The sequence below is a fragment of the Antedon bifida genome, chromosome 8, assembly GCF_963402885.1.
Source record: "Antedon bifida chromosome 8, ecAntBifi1.1, whole genome shotgun sequence".
Taxonomy (NCBI): domain Eukaryota; kingdom Metazoa; phylum Echinodermata; class Crinoidea; order Comatulida; family Antedonidae; genus Antedon; species Antedon bifida.
Window position 1 is genome coordinate 17,638,449 of NC_136233.1, and position 23,267 is coordinate 17,661,715.

The 23,267-nt window shown below is 33.1% G+C and overlaps 1 protein-coding gene across 2 annotated transcripts in view; it reads left to right on the top strand.

Annotated features, from left to right (window-relative positions):
• The window catches only part of LOC144850234 (cell adhesion molecule DSCAM-like), a 31,418-nt gene that overhangs the window by 1,943 nt on the left and 6,208 nt on the right, over positions 1 to 23,267 (top strand). For both annotated transcript variants that reach the window (XM_078707470.1, XM_078707471.1), the window contains exons 2-27: positions 1,773 to 2,111; positions 5,714 to 5,860; positions 6,155 to 6,298; positions 6,466 to 6,744; positions 7,127 to 7,396; positions 8,114 to 8,410; positions 8,954 to 9,226; positions 9,430 to 9,708; positions 10,065 to 10,184; positions 10,594 to 10,764; positions 11,813 to 12,109; positions 12,570 to 12,701; positions 12,808 to 12,981; positions 13,833 to 13,903; positions 14,094 to 14,331; positions 14,732 to 14,878; positions 15,476 to 15,631; positions 15,856 to 15,995; positions 16,507 to 16,660; positions 17,155 to 17,272; positions 17,635 to 17,795; positions 20,801 to 20,899; positions 21,436 to 21,624; positions 22,028 to 22,324; positions 22,548 to 22,773; positions 23,113 to 23,231. In XM_078707470.1, the coding sequence (XP_078563596.1) occupies positions 1,773 to 2,111; positions 5,714 to 5,860; positions 6,155 to 6,298; positions 6,466 to 6,744; positions 7,127 to 7,396; positions 8,114 to 8,410; positions 8,954 to 9,226; positions 9,430 to 9,708; positions 10,065 to 10,184; positions 10,594 to 10,764; positions 11,813 to 12,109; positions 12,570 to 12,701; positions 12,808 to 12,981; positions 13,833 to 13,903; positions 14,094 to 14,331; positions 14,732 to 14,878; positions 15,476 to 15,631; positions 15,856 to 15,995; positions 16,507 to 16,660; positions 17,155 to 17,272; positions 17,635 to 17,795; positions 20,801 to 20,899; positions 21,436 to 21,624; positions 22,028 to 22,324; positions 22,548 to 22,773; positions 23,113 to 23,231 (5,037 nt within the window). The remainder of the gene's footprint in view (positions 1 to 1,772; positions 2,112 to 5,713; positions 5,861 to 6,154; positions 6,299 to 6,465; positions 6,745 to 7,126; positions 7,397 to 8,113; positions 8,411 to 8,953; positions 9,227 to 9,429; positions 9,709 to 10,064; positions 10,185 to 10,593; positions 10,765 to 11,812; positions 12,110 to 12,569; positions 12,702 to 12,807; positions 12,982 to 13,832; positions 13,904 to 14,093; positions 14,332 to 14,731; positions 14,879 to 15,475; positions 15,632 to 15,855; positions 15,996 to 16,506; positions 16,661 to 17,154; positions 17,273 to 17,634; positions 17,796 to 20,800; positions 20,900 to 21,435; positions 21,625 to 22,027; positions 22,325 to 22,547; positions 22,774 to 23,112; positions 23,232 to 23,267) is intronic.

Below are 23,267 nucleotides of genomic sequence, written 5' to 3' on the forward strand. Positions count from 1 at the left end.
ATTAATAAAAAGATAAAAAATGATAAATACCAAGTGGGAATAAGATGATAATTTGTTCACTAGTGCATGTGTGACCGGCAATTTAAAGGGAATTAAATACGTTAGGTATATTAATAATAATCACGCATTACTGATTATATAGTAAACATTGATTACTATATAAAAGATTGGCAAATAGTCCAGCTAGCTACCCGATTCTAAGCGCTGTACCTTCACATACAATTTATTTGCCCAGTACCATAGGAAATTCCTGAATACAGCAACTTATTTATATCACATGACATTCAATATAAATTAATGGTCAAATTGTGATTTATGGAAGACATCGACGGGGAGTGAGTGTGGTCGAGCGGTTAAGACAATGGAACCGAAATCCATAGCCATAACATTGACAAGGGTTCGAGGCTCACTCGCTCCATGGTTCTGGTGGTAGAAAAGTCTTCTCGGATAAGGACTATAAACCGTAGGTCCAGTGTACTAAATAACCATCTTTCGAGACGAGTAGGGGGTTACCCCTGTGTACTAGTTCATTCATACACACACACACTGTCGTGGACAGACGTATTGGCGCCGTAGTTGGCTGTCGATGTAACAATGGGACCCTTAGTGGAGCAGTAGCCTTCAACTATGAAGTTTGCTCCTTAAAATAGAAGAAGAAGAAGAAGATATACTGTAAGGCTCTGGCTACGGGACAGCATATAAGTTATCAGAGATTAAATTTATTATTTTTTTAAATATAAATTTGGCTTTGTTCATATTCAAATACACAATCTGTTGCCAATGATCTATAAGTTGATGGCATAAAATAAAAATGGCCAAATAAAAGTGTTAGTCATACTACTGTATTACCAACCAGTCAAAATTCGATTAATTAAAACTAACAACGTGTTTAAATCTATTTAGGCCTACTAGCTGGCTAACCATTGATAAGTCAGTGAACTGAGAGATCTCAAGATGCCAATCCAAATTAAAAATAAAAATTATTACTTTGAAGGACGCGTGACAAAATAAGTTTTTTCATTTTGATGGACGTGTAGGCCTAAAATTAATATATTTCCTGTAGATATTGATTATTCGGTTTTTAGCAGATGTACGTAAAGAACCGTCAATGTTTGTAAATCCTCCTATTTCATTTGTTTGCTGTTGGTTTAACTGTCAAATATTGTGTAGAGAGCACAATGTATTATTGCTAGGTTGCTGTTCGCTAATCCAGCTGCCTAACATTTGTTGAAATATAATCAATGCTTAATGCATTACCCCATAACTTGATGTATCATGGAAATTAATTCAATTCAAAAGAAAATAATTATAATTGCATGCGATTCCTATCTACTGTATATTGTTAAATTATAAGAAACATACTTTAAACTAAAGCTTTGTCTACACTATCAAACATTATGGGACAAAAATGTGATGTGCCCATATATGGACACGATGACGACATATCAATGCCATATTAGTTTGTGCACATCATGTAAATATATTTACCGCAGTAACTGCTGTAGGATTAAATAGAAATCTAGTATACTTTCCGTTTTGGACCAATGAGCTTATAACTATTTAATTATAAGGTTTCCTTTCTGTTAACGTTCTTTGTTATGTGTGTGTTCTTATATAAAATCTTTCAAATTGTTTTTAATGATGATGATGATAATGATGGCTATAAAGAGAAAGAATGATGATAACGCTAAATGACGTCACAAATCGAATGCTCTCTACTATCTCTCATTTTCAACAAATGTTCAAACTCACTTTTAATTATATCTTTAAAGGAATCTTTTCGCAAGCCAGGTTTTGTGTATCAGAAGAAGTAGTGGGACCAACGTTTATTGAGGAACCACCAAGCACGTTTAGCTTCCTTTACATACGTGGAGGTGAGGTGCCGTGCAGTGCTCACGGGGACCCCTCTCCAGTAGTGACATGGCACTTTCAAGACGGTACACCAGTTACTCAGATTGAGGGATTGAGAAAAGTTAACTCATTTGGATCTTTAGAGTTTCCAGCCATAATTGATAGTCAGTTTGACGAGAGTATACATTCCACGGTGTACGTCTGCCACGCAAAAAATGAAGCAGGTGTCATAAGGAGTCGATATGTTACTGTTAACGGAGGTAAGATTGAAAGAATAGTAATGGTAACACTAATTTTCTTTCCCTTCCCGCCCACCATAAATACCAATTTCAGGGCCTTGGCACCAGTACGACTCTCATGCGGTATCATGTCTAGAGATAATAAACATCCTGCAGTATTGTGTTTGCTGACAGCAACAGTCCCACATTTTCCTAATACATCCGAATCTGCAGTTTTCATTAGGTTGTAGAAATTGCAACAGACTATTGACAGTCATCAAGCTATAGTTTAATACATGTTACCCACGTTACTACACTGTAGTTTTGCATGCAATGACAATGTATACTAAATGAATTACAGTATTACTTCTATAGTGGGTGACTTCGTCACTTAGCCCTCTAAATAGTTTCTTGTTATCTCTATCCAACTGCACCACTTTATGTAGTCTTGAATCTCCTGCCTCATAGACCCTCATCCCTTCGATTATATTCAATGCTTGTAATTAAATACAAGTGAAATAATGTATGTTATACAAATATTGGAAAAAAGAAATGTGCACAACAGAGAGAAATGTTATGTCAATGACCACCAGTTTCAATGTTAATAACATACATCATAAAACTTTATTACAGCAATGGCTTTTTCAGTAGGCCTATCAACCTCTTTCTTTTCTCTCTCTTCAATACCATGCCATGGCTCATACGTATTCTTGATCATCACCTTATTGTATCTTATGTAATATGGGAATAAATACCAGTGAAAGAAGGTTAATAAATAATCAATAAAAACAAAATAGTACGATTTGTAATATAACTAACAAGGACAACGTTATTTTATGATCAATTGTGTTGTGTACCATCAAGTTTAATGTTAATAGAATCCAGGGGCGCTTTATTTCTGCAACATTCATCAGTATAAGGTTCAGTTATGAAAATGCACGTTTTGCACGGTAGGGTATCCACTACAGAACACGTGTTCCACTGACCTCTAGTATGGAGATATTTCAGCTAATGCCGGGTTGTTGGTTCTCCCTCCCCTATTAGATCTATCTATGCTATATTATCAAGGATTTATTATTTACGTAAAGCAGCTTTGTAATTCACTCGAAAAATACACTCAAGTAGGTGTACATGACTTTTAGAACACATCTGACTGTATCCTCACCATTTTATTGGCTAATTTCGTCATGCCGTTTAATAGTTAGTTCCATTACACGGTAAACGTTATGGTATTGGTTCTCTATCAGTGTTTCATCTCATGAGCATTTTCTCCTGGGCCATTCAACCCATAAAGATTAATTATTTCTATAACATTGCTACGTTTGCATCATAAGTGTTGACAGTTATTATCTAGCCCTGTGTAGATTAACTATCTTACATTATTCCTAAAGCTGGGTTTCCACTAGGACATAGACGGAACGCATTCGAATTGTTCATCACTTGTGATTGTCAAATTCGTTGCGTCCTAGTGGGAACCTAGCTTTATAAAGGCAATGCGCCAAAACCTAAATAAACACCAACCGTTAATGAGGCAGAGCCGTCAATGACTCCTTGGTAGAATCAATATCATAATTACGATCAATAAGGTTTTTAGGCGTTAGTCCAATGTTCATTCAATAGACTCGCTAGTGTATATTGGATAAGTTGAAGCTATGCCCATTGAAACGCAACAGTGTTATTAATTTCATTATGCTTATGATGTTATTAAGAATATCATTCGGTATACGATAAAAGTTTTCACTTCTAAGTGGATTTGTAAATATTGGATTGGAGTTCATTTAACCGTGATGACGCGCACTTCTCAATGTAACAGTATCGTTTGATAGTCAATTCCCAAAGCGTCTATGAGTACAGCCGAAAACTACACGACAAAAAGGACAATTTCGTTTGAAAGACGACCGTGTTCTATAAAAAGAGCAAATTGTAATTAATTCTTAAAGTGAACTTCATCTTCATATTCAACTACTTTGTTCCATCCTTTTTTACTTCAAGGTCTAATACTTTTATCCTGGTATTATTACACGTACTTAAAGTTTATATTCATTTTTTTCTTGTAAAATTACAATATAAAAGAAAAAAATATTACAAGCTATATCAAAGGAAGGCGCTTTACTGAGCGCATTCACTCAATTTTATTTCTAATCATATAGAAGATCTACCAGTATTTAGAGCAAACAATAAAACCCTCCGTTTGAAATTTGGTTTATGTTCATTGTCGAAAAAGTTAAATTACAATAACAATATTATCCAACCAGTAAAATAAAATCATTTATTAATATTAACAAAACAATACAGTATTATTACCACAAAAATACGAAATGTAATTCGTAAAACAATTTTGTTACTGAATAAAATTTAAATCGAATAATTATTGTGCTTCAGGTTTCATTATTGCATATTCTACTTAGCGTTACTAATAAAAGACAAACATATTTATTATTATGTTTTAACACTAAGGCCAACCTGTATTTGGGGACACTGAATACAGTTACTACTCTTAACTCTAATTTGTAATTAATTAAGTCCAATAGCATACTAATAAATATAATATATCTACACCAGAACAAGGATATATAGTACTTTAGCCTAATACAGTTAATTAAGTACACATGCCCTTATTCATTTTATAGGTCTACTCTGATGCGGCGAGTTCAATAGATCTAATTAGAGTAATTATTCGAATAGGCTATCTCAATTATATTAAATATCCAAATATCAGTTTTAGCATAACCAAATTAATATTCAAGCCTAATTAAAAAGCTTTAACGTGTACTTTCTGCACGAGTACGAAAATAGTATAAAGCTATGTCTACACTATCAAACTTTATATGAGAAAAAACCGTAGGGCCTATTTAAGCACATCACTACCGTATTTGGACACATTACACTATGTTTTTGTCAAATTAATTTGATAGCGTAGACAGAGCATTAAACTGCACTTACAGGGAAAAAAAATGAAATGTCACCTTTCATTTGGGACACTCCTATTTAGAGGACACTCCTATTTAGAGGACACTTTCACGTGTGAAAAGTGAAGGATAATAAATAAATAATAGAATTACGTTTCAGCTCTATGGCCAACCTCTGTCCAGGGGAAACCTCTATTACCTTATAGTATATAAGAACAGTAGAAGAATAGGAGACATACAACATACATCACCCATGAGAAATAACATATATTTTTAGAAGTGCGGAGTATACCCAACAGCAAAGCCTCCCCGAAGCGATGTCCCCTGAATCGCAGTGTTAAAACTCTACTGTAGCTTAATATAGGCATGACTTCTTTTTTATTTTAAAGTTTTTTACAAGAAAAATGACATTGTCAAATTCAGAAGAATAATATGATTTCAGGGTGTGCTCCTTTGCCCTTGCGTATGGTTCGCGGGCATACGGCACACAAGCCGGAAAATACAAAAGTGACTGCACAGAGCCAATTTGTACAACGATGAAACAAATGATATAGTTCGACTAAAATGTTTTTAAATTTATCTTTGGCGAAATATCTGAAACAGCCGGCTTAAGTAACCATGACGGTTATTTCCACAAAAGTGTTTTCATTGATATCGATGTGTATATTCAGTAGTTATACAACCTTTACCTACAATAAGAACCCCATGTAAATACTATTGTTTTCTTTTATTCAGTTCCGTCACAGTCGTACAGCATATCACTACACGATGAGGTTGCCATGCGCGGAAACACAGTTGTGTTCAAATGTGATATACCGAGTTTTGTCAAAGACTACGTTGAGGTGACTTCATGGACACGTGACAATATTCAAATTGAAGCAGGTAGAGTACTAGGCCAATGTAAATGTTAAAATATCAGCAATTGTAACAATTGTAGATGCCACAAACGAGATAAACCTTTGTCATTGATTACCGTTTTGACAGAACTTGGAACAATTATCTAACAATTCAATTCCGTTGGAAATGTGAAATTCTGTAGTGACATGACGTCTTTAAAGTGCGATGACGTAAAAATAGTAACTAATATGAAACAAAAAGTTTGGTTTGTTAAATAGTTGGATCTTATGAAAATCAAATCAATTCAATATTATCAATACAATGCATTTTATGTTTTAGGAGGACGTTATAGTATTCTTCAAACCGGTGAGCTGCATATACGTGAACTGACGTCAGAGGATGGACAATTTACGTACCGTTGTAACGTACGAGATACGTTTATTGGACGTAACGTTGAAGCACAAGCTACGTTGACTGTAGTGGGTATGTAAGATACTAAAGTTTAGCTTAATTCCTTTTACTTCTTAAATACACGCAACATAATGATCATCTGGCTTGTCTTATGTTCTTACGAATTGCTAATTACGAATGGACTAGTTTGTTTTAGCAAGTTAATGCAATATAGTATGAATGCAATGTATTTCTTCTAGACCCTGTGAATGCAAGACCTCGTGTCATTAACAGTCAGGCCAGTTTGACAAGTCAGGTTGGTGAAACGGCTGAGATCCCGTGCGTTGCAAGTGGTTACCCGTCACCATCCTACTCTTGGAGGAAGAATGGCGTCAATCTTGATCAAGAAACTCGAATGAGCATGCGTGGTGGGAATCTGGTAATAGGAGATGTTCGTATTTCTGATGAAGGAGATTATACATGCGAAGTTACAAATAGCATTGGAACAGAAACGGCGAATGTGCATTTAAGTGTAAGAGGTGAGTAAAAGGGAAGAATAGCCGGTAATAAGTAGGCTAGGTCTATATATTTTTTAAATCTTCATGACCTTTTCATTAGAAAATCTCCAAAGTTCTACACAATATATCTTGAAATTACTCAAACAATTCATGAATAAGACATAGACTTTGACACCCCTGTTAAGGGGTGAATGAAATGAACCAGTGGCAATATATGATTTGCTAAACATATTATAACCCCTATTTATATTGGTTTTTACCGGTTGTTTTCTTGATAAAATATTTGTCTGAGTGGACATTTTAATATCTTGCACAACAACGTAACGTAAAGTAGTAGGTGTGAGCAATTTAGCTTATTAAAAAAAAGTTATCATGCCTAATTAGGTTAACACTTATTTTCCAGAATCTATCCATGTGTATTTCTATCCTTATCAACGAACTGTTGATATTGGTGACTCCGCGTACTTTAACTGTTCCGTCACCGGTCATCCTATCGATACGGTCACATGGTATAAAGACGCAACGTTATTGGACGGTCTACCAGGAGTAACTATTTTTGATAATGGAACCATGATGGTGGATGAGATGAGAAGAGGTGATCAGGGAATGTATCAATGTGTAGCAGGAAACAGATGGGAATTCCAAGAAGCAACTATGCAATTGTCACTCGGTGGTAGGAAAAATAGTTTTCATAAATCCTATCCTATTTTCTCAAATTTGTAAGCTTTTAACGTATTCGCTTTCGCCCAAAAAAATATTAAAAAAATCATCAGGGAAGGGACAATAAATATTGTATTATATATCATTTAGAAGAATGAATGGTTTGGACGTAAACCTTTCTGTGACTTTTTTTTTATAAATAAATTGCATTAATAGTCTTGGTGGTCTAGAAACCTATTCTTCAATAATAAATGTGCTATTTTCTTAAACTTGTAAGCTTCTAACATATTCGCTTTCCCCAAAAAAAATATTTAAAAAATCATCAGGGAGGGGACAATAAATATTGTATTATATATCATTTACAAAAAAGAATGGTTTAGAAGTAAACCTTTCTGTGACTTTTTTTAAATATAAAAATAGACTGTATTAATAGTTTTGGTGGTCTAGAAACCTATTCTTCAACAATGAATCTGCTATTTTCTCAAATTTGTAAGCTTCTAACATATTCGCTTTCCAACAAAAAAATATTTAAAAAATCATCAGTGAGTGGAAAATAAATATTGTATTATATATCATTTAGAAGAAAGAAATATGGTTGTATGGAAAACCTTCCTGTGACTTAAAAAAAACAACTGTATAAATAGTCTTGGTTGTCTAGAAACCTATTCTTCAACCATGAATGCGTTGTTTTTGTATATTATGGCTAATACTTAAACAATATGTCATATAGCTGCTGCTCCATCTATTGTCGATGGATTTGAAGAGGAGCTTCTCCATCCGGGTCCAGACATCCACCTTATGTGCATAATCGCTGGTAATCCATCTCCTACTGTAACTTGGTATCTGGACGATGAACAAGTTATCCAAAACAAACGCATCGCTATAAACCAAGTAATAAACGGTGATCGAGATGTAGTGAGTTACTTAAATATTACAAGATCCAAAGTTCAAGATGGTGGAACTTACGGTTGCCAGGCAACGAATACAAACGGGGAGGTTTACTATGAGGCTAGGATAAATATATATGGTAAGTGGAATCAAGGTTTTGTAAATAAACCTAATGACTAATAATACATATTGACCACTTATGCCCCTGTATGACTGATTATATACAATAAATATATCGATCTAATAAAGAAAACGATGTTAAATTGCATGGTTACTTGCATCACAGATATGAAAAAGTGTTTATTGATCCAACACCAAAATTAATAATACATATTATGAACATAATATTAATTTAAATGTATAACATTGTGTAACGATTATCATACTTCAGTTTTTAACTGTAAGAACAATTGAAATAAATAACGATTTGAATAATATACATAATGACAAAATTGGATTCTCTTTCTCAACATTTCTATTTTGACTTATACGGGATGCACGAATACGCATTTAAAGGGCAAGTGCATTAATACAAACTACCCTTATTCTTTGTCATTATCTGATGCACATATTAACCTTTCTGATTCTGCTATCTCTTGATATTACCACTAGTTTCATTGTATCAGGCTTACTCTGTACCAATAATTCAACTGAACTATTTAAATCTATCTTCATCTTTCAGGTGCACCATTGATAAGAAATTTCAGAAACCTGACTGCCGTTGCGGGTGACATTATGGACGTCCGATGCATTACGGCAGGCTATCCAATTGAGAACATCCGATGGTACAAGGGCGATGATCTTTTGCCATCAAATGACCGCCAGACGATCGAAGCAGACGGTACATTGGTGGTTAGTAACGTCAAAAAAGGATCGGACGAAGGAAAATATTTTTGTGAAGTTGATAATGGACTCGGGCAGTCAGATAGAAAAAGCGTGTATATAGATGTGTTAGGTAAGCTCATTTTCAAATTTCAACTACATAATATGTAGTATACAATAATTATGTATATATTATTCATACACATAAAATAAATTAAATGGATATGTGGTGATACAGCACTGAAAATCGGGTGCCTATTTTGAAATTTTCAAATGCTACTCATTGTTAGACCTATTGCAATTATTAACGCAATATTCTTCATTTGTCAATGTTAGTACCACCGAAAATAGGAGAGATGCCAAAGATGCACTTGTCGGAGGGAGACCGAATGCAAATGTTCTGTTCAGTTATCAGTGGAGACACACCAATATCAATTACATGGCTGAAAGACGAACATCCTATACCAGCTAGCAGTGGCCTAATAATTCAAAACGTTGGTACAAGCAGTATGATATATACTGATGCCGTAACAACCGATTTGGCGGGAAATTATACATGTGTTGCGAACAACAGTGCTGCAACCGTCACGTATACAAATGAAATATTCATATTTGGTATGCATCTCTGTTTTGTTTCTTCTATTTTTATATTTTTCTCTTTTTTTTGCACGTTACACCATTTTCATGTTTTCGTTTCGAATCGTTGTTTTTGTTGAGGAGGGCCAACAAACTATGCCTATTGGTTGATGACGTCACAAAATCTCGAGATCCCTCTATTTTTTTTCCAATATATGATGCCGAAATATTAATAGTGCACTGTCGCTCCCTGCATTTTGTCCTGTTTTTAAGCGCTTATTTATTTTTGTATTTTTCCTACTTTTTTTTTTGAAGTTGGTTCAATAGATAAATATGAATTCTAAATTCTTTAAAATATGTTGAAATATTAACACAATGTTGAAATTATTTTACAGTTCCTCCCAGGTTTATTGTGTATCCAGTCGATACAAACGTTATATTAAACCACACAGCAACACTGCATTGTAATGCTAGTGGATATCCTGAACCAGACATAACGTGGAAACGAACATTAGGTAATGTATTCAGGTGTAAGCCTAATTTTAAATTATCTTACTATAATCAGACAAGATTCACTGTTAAATCATTTCATAATATTATTATACAAAATATGCAATGCATCCGCCTTTTGACATTATATTTAGGGGACACTTTTTCACTTCACACTTCACTCATGTAAAACGAACGAAGGGCGATGTTTTATATGTTAACAATGTGTTTATATACACTTATATTCAGAGGACACCATATTAAAAGGGCATTTTTTGGGTATGTGTCTCCTTACTTGGTTCTAATGTTTATGGCATGTTCCATCCATCAAACGCATTCGCCGCGAAACTTATATTAGTATTTTTTAACATTCAACTAAGGTCAGGTACAAAAAAAGAAATTATTTTTCAATTTAATCAACTACGTTTTAAACAGATTTTGCAGGATCCAACTTTATAGAAATAAAGGAAGATGACAGGATATCAGTGAAAGAAAATGGAGATCTTGTAATAAAAGAGTCAACAGAAGACGATGATGGGCGGTACTTATGCAGCATTAATAACACACGTGGAGAAGATAGTCGTACTGCACTGCTTGTTGTTTACAGTAAGTCACTGTCAAATGTATCCTACTACCAGTTACTGCAGTAAATACATTTACTGCAATAGCTTTTGATTTTAGTTTCAATGTTGAAGTTTATAAGGCATTCACTGCAATAAACAGTATGTATGATAACTCAAGGAGGCTTCTTCCTAAATAATTAAGGTATCATGGCCACGAAAATGTATTACAACTACAGTAATCTTAAATCTACACATTATTTGAAGTATACTAAAATAATACCATAATATATTCTAAAGAGGTAATAATTACATAATATTTCATTTTATAATCTTCAAATCAAATCAAATCCACATGTACCTAAACACATACAATAAAATAAAATAAATAAAACCAATCCTTCATTTCAATTCTTCAAAAAATACAGCCATAGCATATTACATGCAAAAGAATGGAAATTAAAAAATAATATCTGCCAGCATAATTGTAATTACCGATTTCGTAGCATAAGTAACATCTTTTACAAACGTTTATTTATTATCGATATACACGCAAGCAATCACATGACAACTCCACAAAACGATGATTTATTGTTGATGATCATGTTAATAACAAATTATATGGACAATATTAATTTCTATAATATAGACCTTTCTTTTTTTTTTCTTACAAAATGTAACAAACCATATTTGCCCAAAATATTCGAAACCAAATTAGAACCGTAAAAATAAAGGATCCTTCAGTATATTACTCCTATGCCGAATAGTTCAGGGAACTACATCATTTAATTGGCGCCTTTGGACTCTTTATATTTTATGTCACTATGCTATAAAATGGATGATGTTGATTAGATGGCACGTATGAGGTGATATAGTAAATAAAAAAAAAAGATAACGGTTAACAGATCTTTAAAATTTGGTAATTTAAATGACAGAGTTCGAGAGATTTGCCAAGTTTTTTTTATTAATGTTGTGGAATTTGCAAATGTCACAAACTGCGCCACGTAGTATAACATATGCTACGGGGCGCCGTGTAGAACAATTTTGTGAAAATGGTATAAATGTTATAAAAATGTTTTTTTAATTATTTACAGTTCCAGCTAGATTTTACATCTCGGAAGTCAATATGACCGCTAATCTAAATGAAGAAGTCATCTTGGACTGTAACCCGGATGGGCATGGTGTTCTGGAAATTGATTGGTTTAAAAATGATCTTATATACACAAGTCTTTCGGGGACCGATTATCAAATTATTACCACTGTACAAGGCGATGTGGTGAACTCCAAATTAAAGATTCTCAAGACATCTAGAGGCGACACCGCTGTTTACACGTGTCAAGCTAGCAATAGTTATGGTTCTGATAGCCTTACGATTCATCTTACAATTCTGGGTAAATTAAATAATTAGGTTGATAATCTAATATTTTAATTAATTTATGCAATGACAAGTATCCATCCATATTGGAATATTTGATAATAAAACACCCAAATGAATTGCTAGAAGTTCTTGCCGAAATAATTTAGAAAATGGATTGGCATTATGCAAATGCTTTTCTACTATAGGCCCTATTATCTAATTATACTACTAAGAGTACGAAATGGTCAATACAGTTTTACAATAATCTTAATATTTAGGAAGTCTGAAATGCACAAAAATGATGTTCTAGAGTGTTAGTATATTTACTTGAATACTAGGCCTATTAGCACCTCTTTTCGCGTTTTTTTGTATCTCCATTGAGATCCAGCCACTGATACCCACAGCATTGTCATTTTTTCAGTATTTTGGCCTTTGAATTTATAACTGTATTATGGTATATATTCTATGTTTTTTCAAATAAATGTTGATTTCAGAGCCACCAGAATGCCCGATTGATCTGCAACAAACTGCGGTAACCAGCAGATCGTTTTCTATCAGTTGGGAGACTGGCTTCGATGGCAACAGTCCTATAACCGGCTACACTATTGAATACAAGAACGACTCAGGTAATTATAGTTAAATAAATGTATTAAGGGCCCCAGAAACTTAGATAAATACAAATACCCTAACTCTAACATTGTTGGAACATCATATTTCTAACATTCTTCACAGATGTTTGGCAAGGAGGTGTAAACCGGGTTCATATTTTAGGAAACTTGTCACAGCTGGTATACACAGTGACGGAGCTCCATCCTGCGTATGTCTACGTTGTTAGGATCAAGTCTTTTAACCCTATCGGTCTAAGTCCATACAGCGACGAGATACTTATCAAAACACTTGAAGAAGGTATGTAAATGTAAATTATATTTGCAATGTGCGTTACACAATGGTATCGTCAAAACACGCATATTTTCCTATTGAAATACCTATGCACTAATAGGCCTATCTATTAAGAAAAAGAAAAAAAATGCTGGTGGGAAAACCCGAGGCTTCAAAGCTTTTGTAATTTATAAAGCAGTGAACAGGTACGACAACCCGAAATATATCGACTTTTGGCCAATGTATGCTTTCAGAGTTTTAGATAAAAACATATTAAATATAAAGATATCTAATATCAACATAGGACGACGACTGCATATAAATTTATGCTATCATTCCACATATATCTTCTTAAGGTTACCACAGTTTTGAAATTATGGGCTTACGATTCCATAAAGTTTAAGGAAGTTATAAATAAACACAGACATGAATCATGAAATGTAATTATACCAGTAACATGTACAATGAAGTGATAGTAAAGTTTACGGAATGAAGTTTTTGTTACATTTTATGGCAAATAAAATCGTTGCATAATACAGTATTTTGTTTAAAAAAATGAAATTTCGATCATGAAGATTAATGTTTTTGAACATGTAGTTTTATTGTTCGAGAACAGATAAATACAACATATATATGACTAAACTATAAAAAGTTTAACAACTTACTGAAGGTTATTACAATATTTATTATAAAAGAGATGCCATCAGGAACACTATATAGCTCTTTTAAAACAATTCAAATTTTGGAAAATAATTACAAATGGATTACTTTTGACACAAAGGTGGATTTGAGTCGGATATTGAATTTACAGTATTATACCATTTGAAAGAATAATTTGTAAAATCAAACTTTTTCTTCTTTTTTTTTCAATCAAAAAGTACCGTCAGGAGAACCATTGAATATTGAGATTACTGCTCTTAGTTCAACCTCAGTACGGCTTGTTTGGCGAGTAAGTGCATCTAACATATTTTAGTATAACGTATTATATTAAAAACTTAATAGAGATATTATATTACAATAAAAAATTTTGCTGAATCTTTGTAACCATCGTATAAACAAATAATAAATATACCATCTTGCTGAAATTATTTAAATAATTTGGTAAATGCATTTTAAATATTAATTAAACATCATTACAGCAACCAAGAGCTGATCTTCAAAATGGAGACATTTTAGGATACCACATTCGATATAAAGAAGTCGGTTCATCCACTCCATCCCAGTCTGTCATGACGTCATCTATTACGAACTACATAGAATCGTATACTCTCGATAGACTTCGGAAGTTTACGGAATACGCTGTGGAAATTGCAGCATTTAACGAAATAGGTTCGGGACCGTGGTCGCAAAAAAAGAAAATTACCACTTTTGAAGATGGTAAGCTGTTTTTCATATTTTTGCTTCATTAAGTTCTGTATATATATACATTTCACTGTCATATATCTATAGATATTTTTAACAATGGTTTTGCCTTATTATGAGGTATTGTACACTCTTACAAACATATTACTATTTTTCTATTTCATGTATTGTTAGTTAGGACCTCTTGTTTTTAAATTAAGTTGTCTTTCTCTGGGTTTAAAATTTCATTGTGTAAATTTTAAAAAAATGGTATTGCATTAGCATACATCTGGACCATTCCATTTTATGGTGAAGGATGTTAATACATTTTATACTTGAGTAATATCAAGAATTGGCTATTTATTAATGTTATTATTATTTATTCAGGTAAGCTTTAGATACGAATTTTGTATAGTAATTCAATATTTTCCTTTAGTTCCTAGTGAGCCACCGCCATCTGTGCAAGCGACCCCTCTAGGCTCCACCGTCATACGTGTGATGTGGTCAACCCTACCTCTGGACTCTATCTATGGTATCTTACAGGGATACAAGGTTTTCTACAAACCAATCAGAGCAGATGAAGGTATAACTAAATAATTGATAATAAAAAAGGTCAAGTGTGGGATTGTGGAGATTGCTTCCACAATTGAATTTGGGCCTAATTACTATCTTCTTTGTATAAATTATTTCTCTTTATGACACATTTTAGTCGATAATAACCTGGTAATTTATAAACTATTTATGTTAATTGCATGCAATGTAGCTCTTAGCCGGACACGATTTGTAATACAGTTGATATTTAATGGGAAATCCTATAATGTGACATTATTTTTCCATGCAAAACGAAAGCGGGAAAAGTATTGTTTTAAAAACACTAAGGCCATGTCATATTCAGGGGATACTCCTTTTGCTGGATCCCGAAGATACCCTTACTAGAGGTTTACAGTATTCTGATGTGAGAGTTAGTAATGAAGGGAAATGTATATTATTGTTTGAAGGTTTTCATGGCGAAATCAAATGTTGATATAAAGTTTGCGGTACACCACGTATATTACTTCTGAAAAGAACTGTTGAGTTTCTCAACGTTTTGATCAATATGCTTTGATCGTCCTCAGGAGTGAGATTTGTACCGCAAACTTTATATCAAGAAATGTATAGTATTATTGTTTCACTTTTTTAGATGAAGCTGATCTCCAGATAAAAACGACAACAACTCTTACTACAGACCTGATTGGATTGGAGAAATTCACCAATTATAGCATCCGAGTACTGGCATTCACAAGGGTTGGAGACGGTGTTCGTAGTGACGAAATACACATAATGACAAACCAAGACTGTTAGTCAATACTATACAAAATTAGAATGTTTATTGTACAATATCATACAGATGAATTATTTTAAAACATTGTATTACCCGTATGTAATAATACAAATGAAAATCAATATGATTGTACAGTTAAAATGTTGATATAATCACAAAAATTCAGTTATAAAAACTGTGTTCAATTATTGTTAAAAAACGCCTTTCTAAATTGTGTATCTTAATTAATCATACTGTAGATCCTTCCATGCCAGCTGACATCAAAGCACATGCGCACACACCCACAAGCATAATGGTGTCATGGCAACCACCTTTAGAGATAAACGGAATACTGCAGAAATATATCCTGACAATGACAGCAAGTAAACATGGTGAAACAGTAAGTTAGAAACTCTTTTAATTTAATGTTCCTTGAGGTAAATGCGACATTCTCCACTTCCACATGCCTAAACATGTGAAGTCGCCTATCATGATTTAATGTATATCACGTGTAACTTAAAGCTCTGTCTAGACTATCAAACTAGTTTGACCAAAAAAGTCGGATGTGCCAAAATATGGTAGTGATATGACAACATCGTGTCTATATGGGCACATCACATTTTTGTCACAAAAAGTGTGATAGTGTAGAAGAAAGTCCAGATGTTTATGTGAATGGAAATAGAAAATCGTCCTCTAAAATAAAACAAATTAATATAATCAGATCAAAATTAAAAAGTATTTTGGGTATTTGAACGAACAGTGGTTTAATCTTATACAATCATCTTTTGTATAAATGCTTGTTAAAATTAGTAATTCTTAACTAATTGTTTTGAAAGGACAAAGCTAATAATATAAAATATATAATATTTTTTTATTTTTTTACAATGTATAACGTTTAATATTCATTACAGATTTTGTCAAACTTCACATTACATGCCAACGTAACACACTATCTGGTAAATAACTTGGTAACTGAACAGGCGTATGACTTTTATGTGAAAGCAGCAACGATCATTGGTCCAGGAGAAGCTAGCAATGTTGCCACAGAAATACCACTATCAAGAGGTACGAGTAAATTAAAAAAGTATTTATTATCATGACGTGAGAAGCGGTTGTTGAATCTCTGAAAACAAAGTACCTAGACTGTGCTATCAATGAAAACAATAAAGCTCTGTCTACAAAAAAATGTGATGTGCCCATGGACATGATGATGATGATGTCACTACCATATTTAAGCATATCACTACCATATTTAAGCATATCACAGAGCTTAAAATGCTGTGTGCTAATGTTGTACCATCATGTTGAACCAAACTAAAATAACTGTCGACTTAAACAAATGCCCAGATATCAGTTTGTTGAAGAAGTTGAAATGTTGTCGACAAAATAAAAAGTTAAAACATTAGGTTCAACAACTAAACAATTGCATTTAATAATGTTAGAACCTGATGAATTATTTAACATACTAGACTAGACTAGAATTTGTCTACTTAATTCAACCTGCATCTGTAGTTGTTAATCTAACAAATTGTATTTCATGGTTTTACATTTTCTCACAGTTCCAGCAAGAATTATGTCATTTTCAAAAACTTTGACTGTTACTTGGAGAACGGATGTGACGTTAGAATGTATGGCTGTGGGAGATCCTTTGCCAAGTTTACATTGGCGAAAAGAGGGGTAAGTTTGTATGGAAAAATGTAGCAACACTTCTGAAACTTCAACATTTTAGCACTATACAAGGCCATATACATGGCTGCAGTCGCGTGCTCAAATTTGAGTTCGTGTTTACCGACCGACCAAACAACCGACCGACCAACCAACCGACCAACCAACCGATCGACCGACATAGTGAGCTGTAGATGTAAAAAAAAATTAATGGAAATGGAAAGGTCTTATAATAGACGTCTACTCAAAGTGTCAATGCACTGTGTTGATTTATGTTGCTATACTGTAGTATGTGATGATTAATTTTTAATAAATAAAAATAATTATGTAGTTTGTTTAAAGAATATGTCACAATCTATTCACCAATATTTTAGTGTGGACGAACCGATAACACCAGGAGATGATTATGGAATTCTACCGAATGGAGAGCTAGTAATTTACCACACCATGCCCGACGATAAGGGCAAGTATATTTGCGAAGCTAGAAACACGTGGGGTTCATCAGAAGAATTGTTTATACATTTAAATGTTCTCGGTAAGTAAATAACTTTATTTGTATTTTAAAATTAAAAATATTGCTAATGTATGCTTATAGTGCATGCTATAATTTATTCAAACTTTATCAGTTTCAATCTAAACATTTTGTTAAAGTTTACCTTTATCGTTTGTGATTGATAAATAAATAAATTAGTTAAATATAAAACTTATTTCTGCAGTAAGAAAATTTGAAATAACTTAATATTAAAGATGTATTGTCCCTTGAAACACAAAAAAATGAAAGTCAAAATATTCTAAATTTAAATTGGCCATATCAAAGTAATATTAAAGTTATTCACTTTAAGTCGAAAATTCAAGCCAAAAGCAACAAGTTTACGTAATTAACAGGTAAATTAGTTTGATTACATTTCATCTGGAAAATCGTCGCGAGCGAAAGTAAACAAAGATTTCAAACCACGAGTACGCATTATGCATATGCTAATTAGGATTGTTTACAACTCGTCAAGGTTAAGAAGGTATTTTCACACAGATCGTGAGGAAGTTATATGATTATGCATACAGAGCAGTATACAGAGTACCCAAACAAGCGCGTTTCATTATGGGATATGTTTTGATCGAAAACTTTGACTGGAAGTCAAAGTTTTTTTTTTAACAAAAAAACGTCTGTATTTCAGTTAAATGATTTTTTTTTCGACAAATTTTTGGTGATAGTTAATAACTATTATGATACTTCAAAATGACCCACCTTTTTTCGAAATCTGTTATTTTTTATTTTTTTGGAATTAGTCAAAGGGACAATACATCTTTAAGGATTGATATTATATGGATAGTCTAAATAAAAAAAAATTAATTTGCACCATAAGAAAATAATAGAATATAGTATACACAGTACTGAACCAGCATGTAGAAAACGTAGACAAATAACCGCATGTGATAATAATTTACAATCTTAAAGTTGGTTCTCATTAGAGACGCAACACAAGCGCATCGTAAGTGTTTTGACCAATCACAAGGCCAGGATTACCCAAACTGTCGCTTGGGATTGGTCAACTCACTTGGGTTGCGTCTACGTCATTGCGTTGCGTCGAAGTGGGAACCAAGCTTTAGCATGATACACTCGAAGCGTAGCGTACATGATATCAGTAAAATAATTATATGCTACCTATTATTAGGCAAATTTACGTTATACTGTATAATATTTCCTCTAAATTAAAATCTACTAAGGCCTAACCACAACTGCCTGCATGCCCCTACTGCATGATTATATTGTACACTCTTCACTAAATTAAAACTGTACGATACACAATTCTAAATTGTCAATGTACGATGTATTATTGTGATAAGTTTCTGCTTCTTATTCACGTGACTTGCATGGACTAATCACTCATAATCGTTTATTTACTGCATTTTGTAGTGAGCCAACCAACAGGAAGTAAGTAACGAATTATTGAACAACGTTTGTTTCGGTAGCTTGGTGCACGCTTCTTTTACTCTTTTAGATGTTATGTTTTTTTGTAATCTAATTACTTGGCAAAATGCCAGTTTTATTACTTGCTTTCTATGTGTTTGTTTGTCTTTACAATAACACACCAGACTATTGATTTTCAAGAAAATTGATATATTCATGACGTCATAAAATCTCGAGTTCAATATGACTGGAAGGGAGAGCCATTTATATAATAATGGTTGTGCCGGAATGTTAAATAGCGCGCCCTTTGTCGCTCTCTGCATTTTGCCAAGTATTTTTCCCGGTTTCTTCTGAGCACCATGGTTTATATTTTTGTATTGGTATGTAGGAAGGTTTTGTACTACTAAACCAAGCCAACCATGTGTTCAGTAAGTTCACTTGGGTAAATAATGGTATTTTTTTCTTTGAAAAAAAATCTTATTTAATTTTAACATCAGCAGATCCCCGATAGTCGGTGTTTGTGGTTTATTAAATTGTTAATTTAATCAGGAGTTTGTGGGGGCAAAATAGACAAACCAAAGATGCATAATTAGAATTAAAACGTTCGAAAAAAAGTAAATATTGAATTGTAATCTCAAATTATTAATTTTCAATTCAATTAAATGGATTTTACAACATGCAAAGAATTGTATTGCCTCCATAACCTCCATTAATTTTTTTGGGGGGTAGATCTCAATATAATTGTTCGATTTTTTAGCTATCACTATATAGAAACTTATATTGGGTTTATCTGTATAGCATAAGTAATCAATGGGCTGTTTGTTGGGAGCCTATATTTATATACAATTAACATATTTGATAAAACCAGCATTTCAGCAACACAACTGGGCGCGATGCTCTGTGAACGTGTTTAATGTATAGGAATAATGTGGTATCTACTTTCTTCAGCGTTTGCTTTGCAAGTCTAATAAACATTTAATGGTCAACGTGGATTAGTATAATTATACGTATAATATAATTATATGTAAAATAAGAGACAATTTGTAAGAAACATTATAACATTGTCTGAGACATTATAATTAATTATGTATATACAAATGACAATTTGTACAATTGATTTTCATTGTGGTTTTTGTATTTGGGAAGTTGTATAAATGCTTTAAAGTCTTTAGATGTAGAACCTATTCTGGTACTATAGCTTCTTATATCAAGATTTGTCAAATTGTAAATATCATTGGGTAAATGTACAGTTATTTTGGAATTTATTCTGTGATTAGCAGTAGTCTTGTAGAAAATTAAAGTATAATCCGCTTTTAATGAATAAATAAGTAAATAAGTTTCTCAAACTTCCGTAGTAAGCAGTTGACTACACGGAAGTTGGAGAACACTTATTTAGACTTTATCATACTTTAATTGTCTATATAACTGCAAGACATACGGTGTTTTTCCCAAGTGTATTTATTAGTAGTCTGTAAGAAACTTATTGTTGGTATATTTATTAGTAGCCTACCTATAGTGGGGATTCAGTATTGGAAATCAACATTTAAGTTTTGCAAATGAGTTTGTTATAATTGCCTACATTAAAATCGTATTAGAATACATTTTGAAATAAATATTGCTTGTTTTTTAACTAGCTCCACCAGCGCCACCAACATTGAATGTTGTTTCTTCAACTACTTCGAGTATTCAAGTATCTTGGATATCTAAAAGCAATGGTGGGAGTGTTTTACTAGGTAAGATTAACAAAATATGTAATACTATGGTAATACCTAAGACAGATATTTAAATTCCAGGGAAAAGCAATAGAATTAGGTTAATTCCATCACTAATTATTCACTATTTTTTAAAAATCTTTTGTGGTTTCATAAACAACAATTACAGAATCTCTATACATTTTCTACATTTTTTTGTTATTTTCTTATTTTTATCCTCTTTATTATTAATAATTTTAATGTTTTGGCCTATACGTAGTACCCAATGTTTTCTTAATTATTATATATATTATTTCCTACTTATTCACTATTACTACATAAAGGAAAATATATAAATATAATTTATAAATATAAACAGAATTTGACCAGTTTATTTATTATTTTTTCAATTGAGGATCCCTCTTTCGAACCGATGAATGAATTGTTGAATTACAATATTCAGCTTGTTTGTTAAAACATTACAGAATGACTTTGCTTATAGGCCTACACATTTTCGAATATATCATTAGAACGCATTTAAATAACACACATTTTAATAAGGAAAGATTAATTTTCAGGATTTACCCTATTCTATAAAAAGAAAAACGACTTTCTTTGGGAGCGTGTTAGCGTAAATTCGACAAGACGTAGTTACATATTCATGGATCTAGAGTGCGGCACACCCTATACTTTCTATATGACTTCTATGAACAAACTTGGAACCAGTGATGATAGCAACGAAGTAAAAGTAAACACAGATGGTTCCAGTAAGTACGGTTTAGTCTAGAAATTATAATTTGAATATTTTTAAACTGGTAGAACTATTAGCCATTACAAAAACTGTTTAAAATTTCAAATGTGGGTAACTGTATGTGTTTTTAAGCCAGGAGACGATCCCTTACTTTTGTTTTAAATAATGGAAACCGTTTATCGTGCACATGATTGTATATACACGGGTCTAACGACTTTACGTCCCATCCGAAGGACTTAACAAACATATACTACAAACTACACACAGTAACTATATAAACTATACAGGTATTATGACAATGTCCCTTTGTCCTATGGCACCACTATACTGTCCCCATACAAAGTGTAACATTTAGGTATAAATCAAAGATTCCCGCAACGCTTTTCTTAAAAAATAATTTTTTCCTGTTTTTCAATTAGCTCCGATTGCGCCATCTACTGACATGATACTTATGGAAACCAATGAAACACTAGTAAATTTAAATTTACGAAGTTTTGATTCGGGTGGCTGTCCGATACAAAGTTTCACAATTCAGTATCGGCTATTTGGTCAGACCGAATGGAAGACGAAGGCTAGCAACATCCCGGCTCCCGCAGATACGTTTATTGTTGACGAATTACACCCATCTACTTGGTATGATATTAGAGTGACAGCAGTCAATAGTGCCGGGGTAACTCCTTACAAAGTAACAGTGGCAACAATCTCATACACAGGAGGTAATTTCATTGGATGAAAATATGTATGTGCTTATTTAGCCGGATATAACGTCAAAACCAAAGGACGGATCTTCTCCGGAAAATCCGGATAGATTCCAAATCTTGACAACTTATTATTTTACTAATTTTAGGCCGTACTTCACTTTTTCTCTTTTTACTCCTGGTGGCGTTGCAGCTCTCCTATTTCTCTTGTTGACATTTATGCATTTTTTCTTTATTACAGGAACGGTTCCTCCCCTGGTTTTGGAACATAAGCCCGAAGAACAGGGACTCCCTTACTATGGTGACCCTAAGATATTTGTACCGGTTTTGGGGGGCTTGATACTGTTCATCCTACTATGCATTGTTGCGATAATACTTTATAGAAACACGAATCATTGGAAAACAAAACAGGCGACAACCATTGCAGCAGGCGGCATGATGACAATAGACATTGAGTCAAATATTAGGTAATTATTTTCATTATCAAATTTGTATTTTCTCAACAAAATGTTATCAAATCTATTCTATCACGGACTATCCGAGACAACAGAAGTGAGTGATCGAGACGATTAATTATAAGTCTTGCATTATGTGTGTTAGAAATGATGTTATCGACAGTATCTGTAAGCCTAAAGTTATGTTCACATTGAACCAGGATTAGGTTCGGTGGCTTTTATTCGGCCACCAGACCAGACTCCGATTAAACGTAGCCTAAGTCTTATAAATCCATAATAGTAGGCTAATACAAATTAAGCTATTGCTACTTTACGTGTAGTTAGCCTAACATACTTTTACTTCTTCTTCAGACGTGAAGATACGGGAGCGCCATATGAACACGAGCCTTTCCTGGGAGAAGGAGGAACACCGTTAAATAATTTAAATAATTCTACAAAAAATTGGATATTTTCACCAAACGATGATATTGGTAGGTTCAATGGCAAACTTATAGAATATGGTAGAA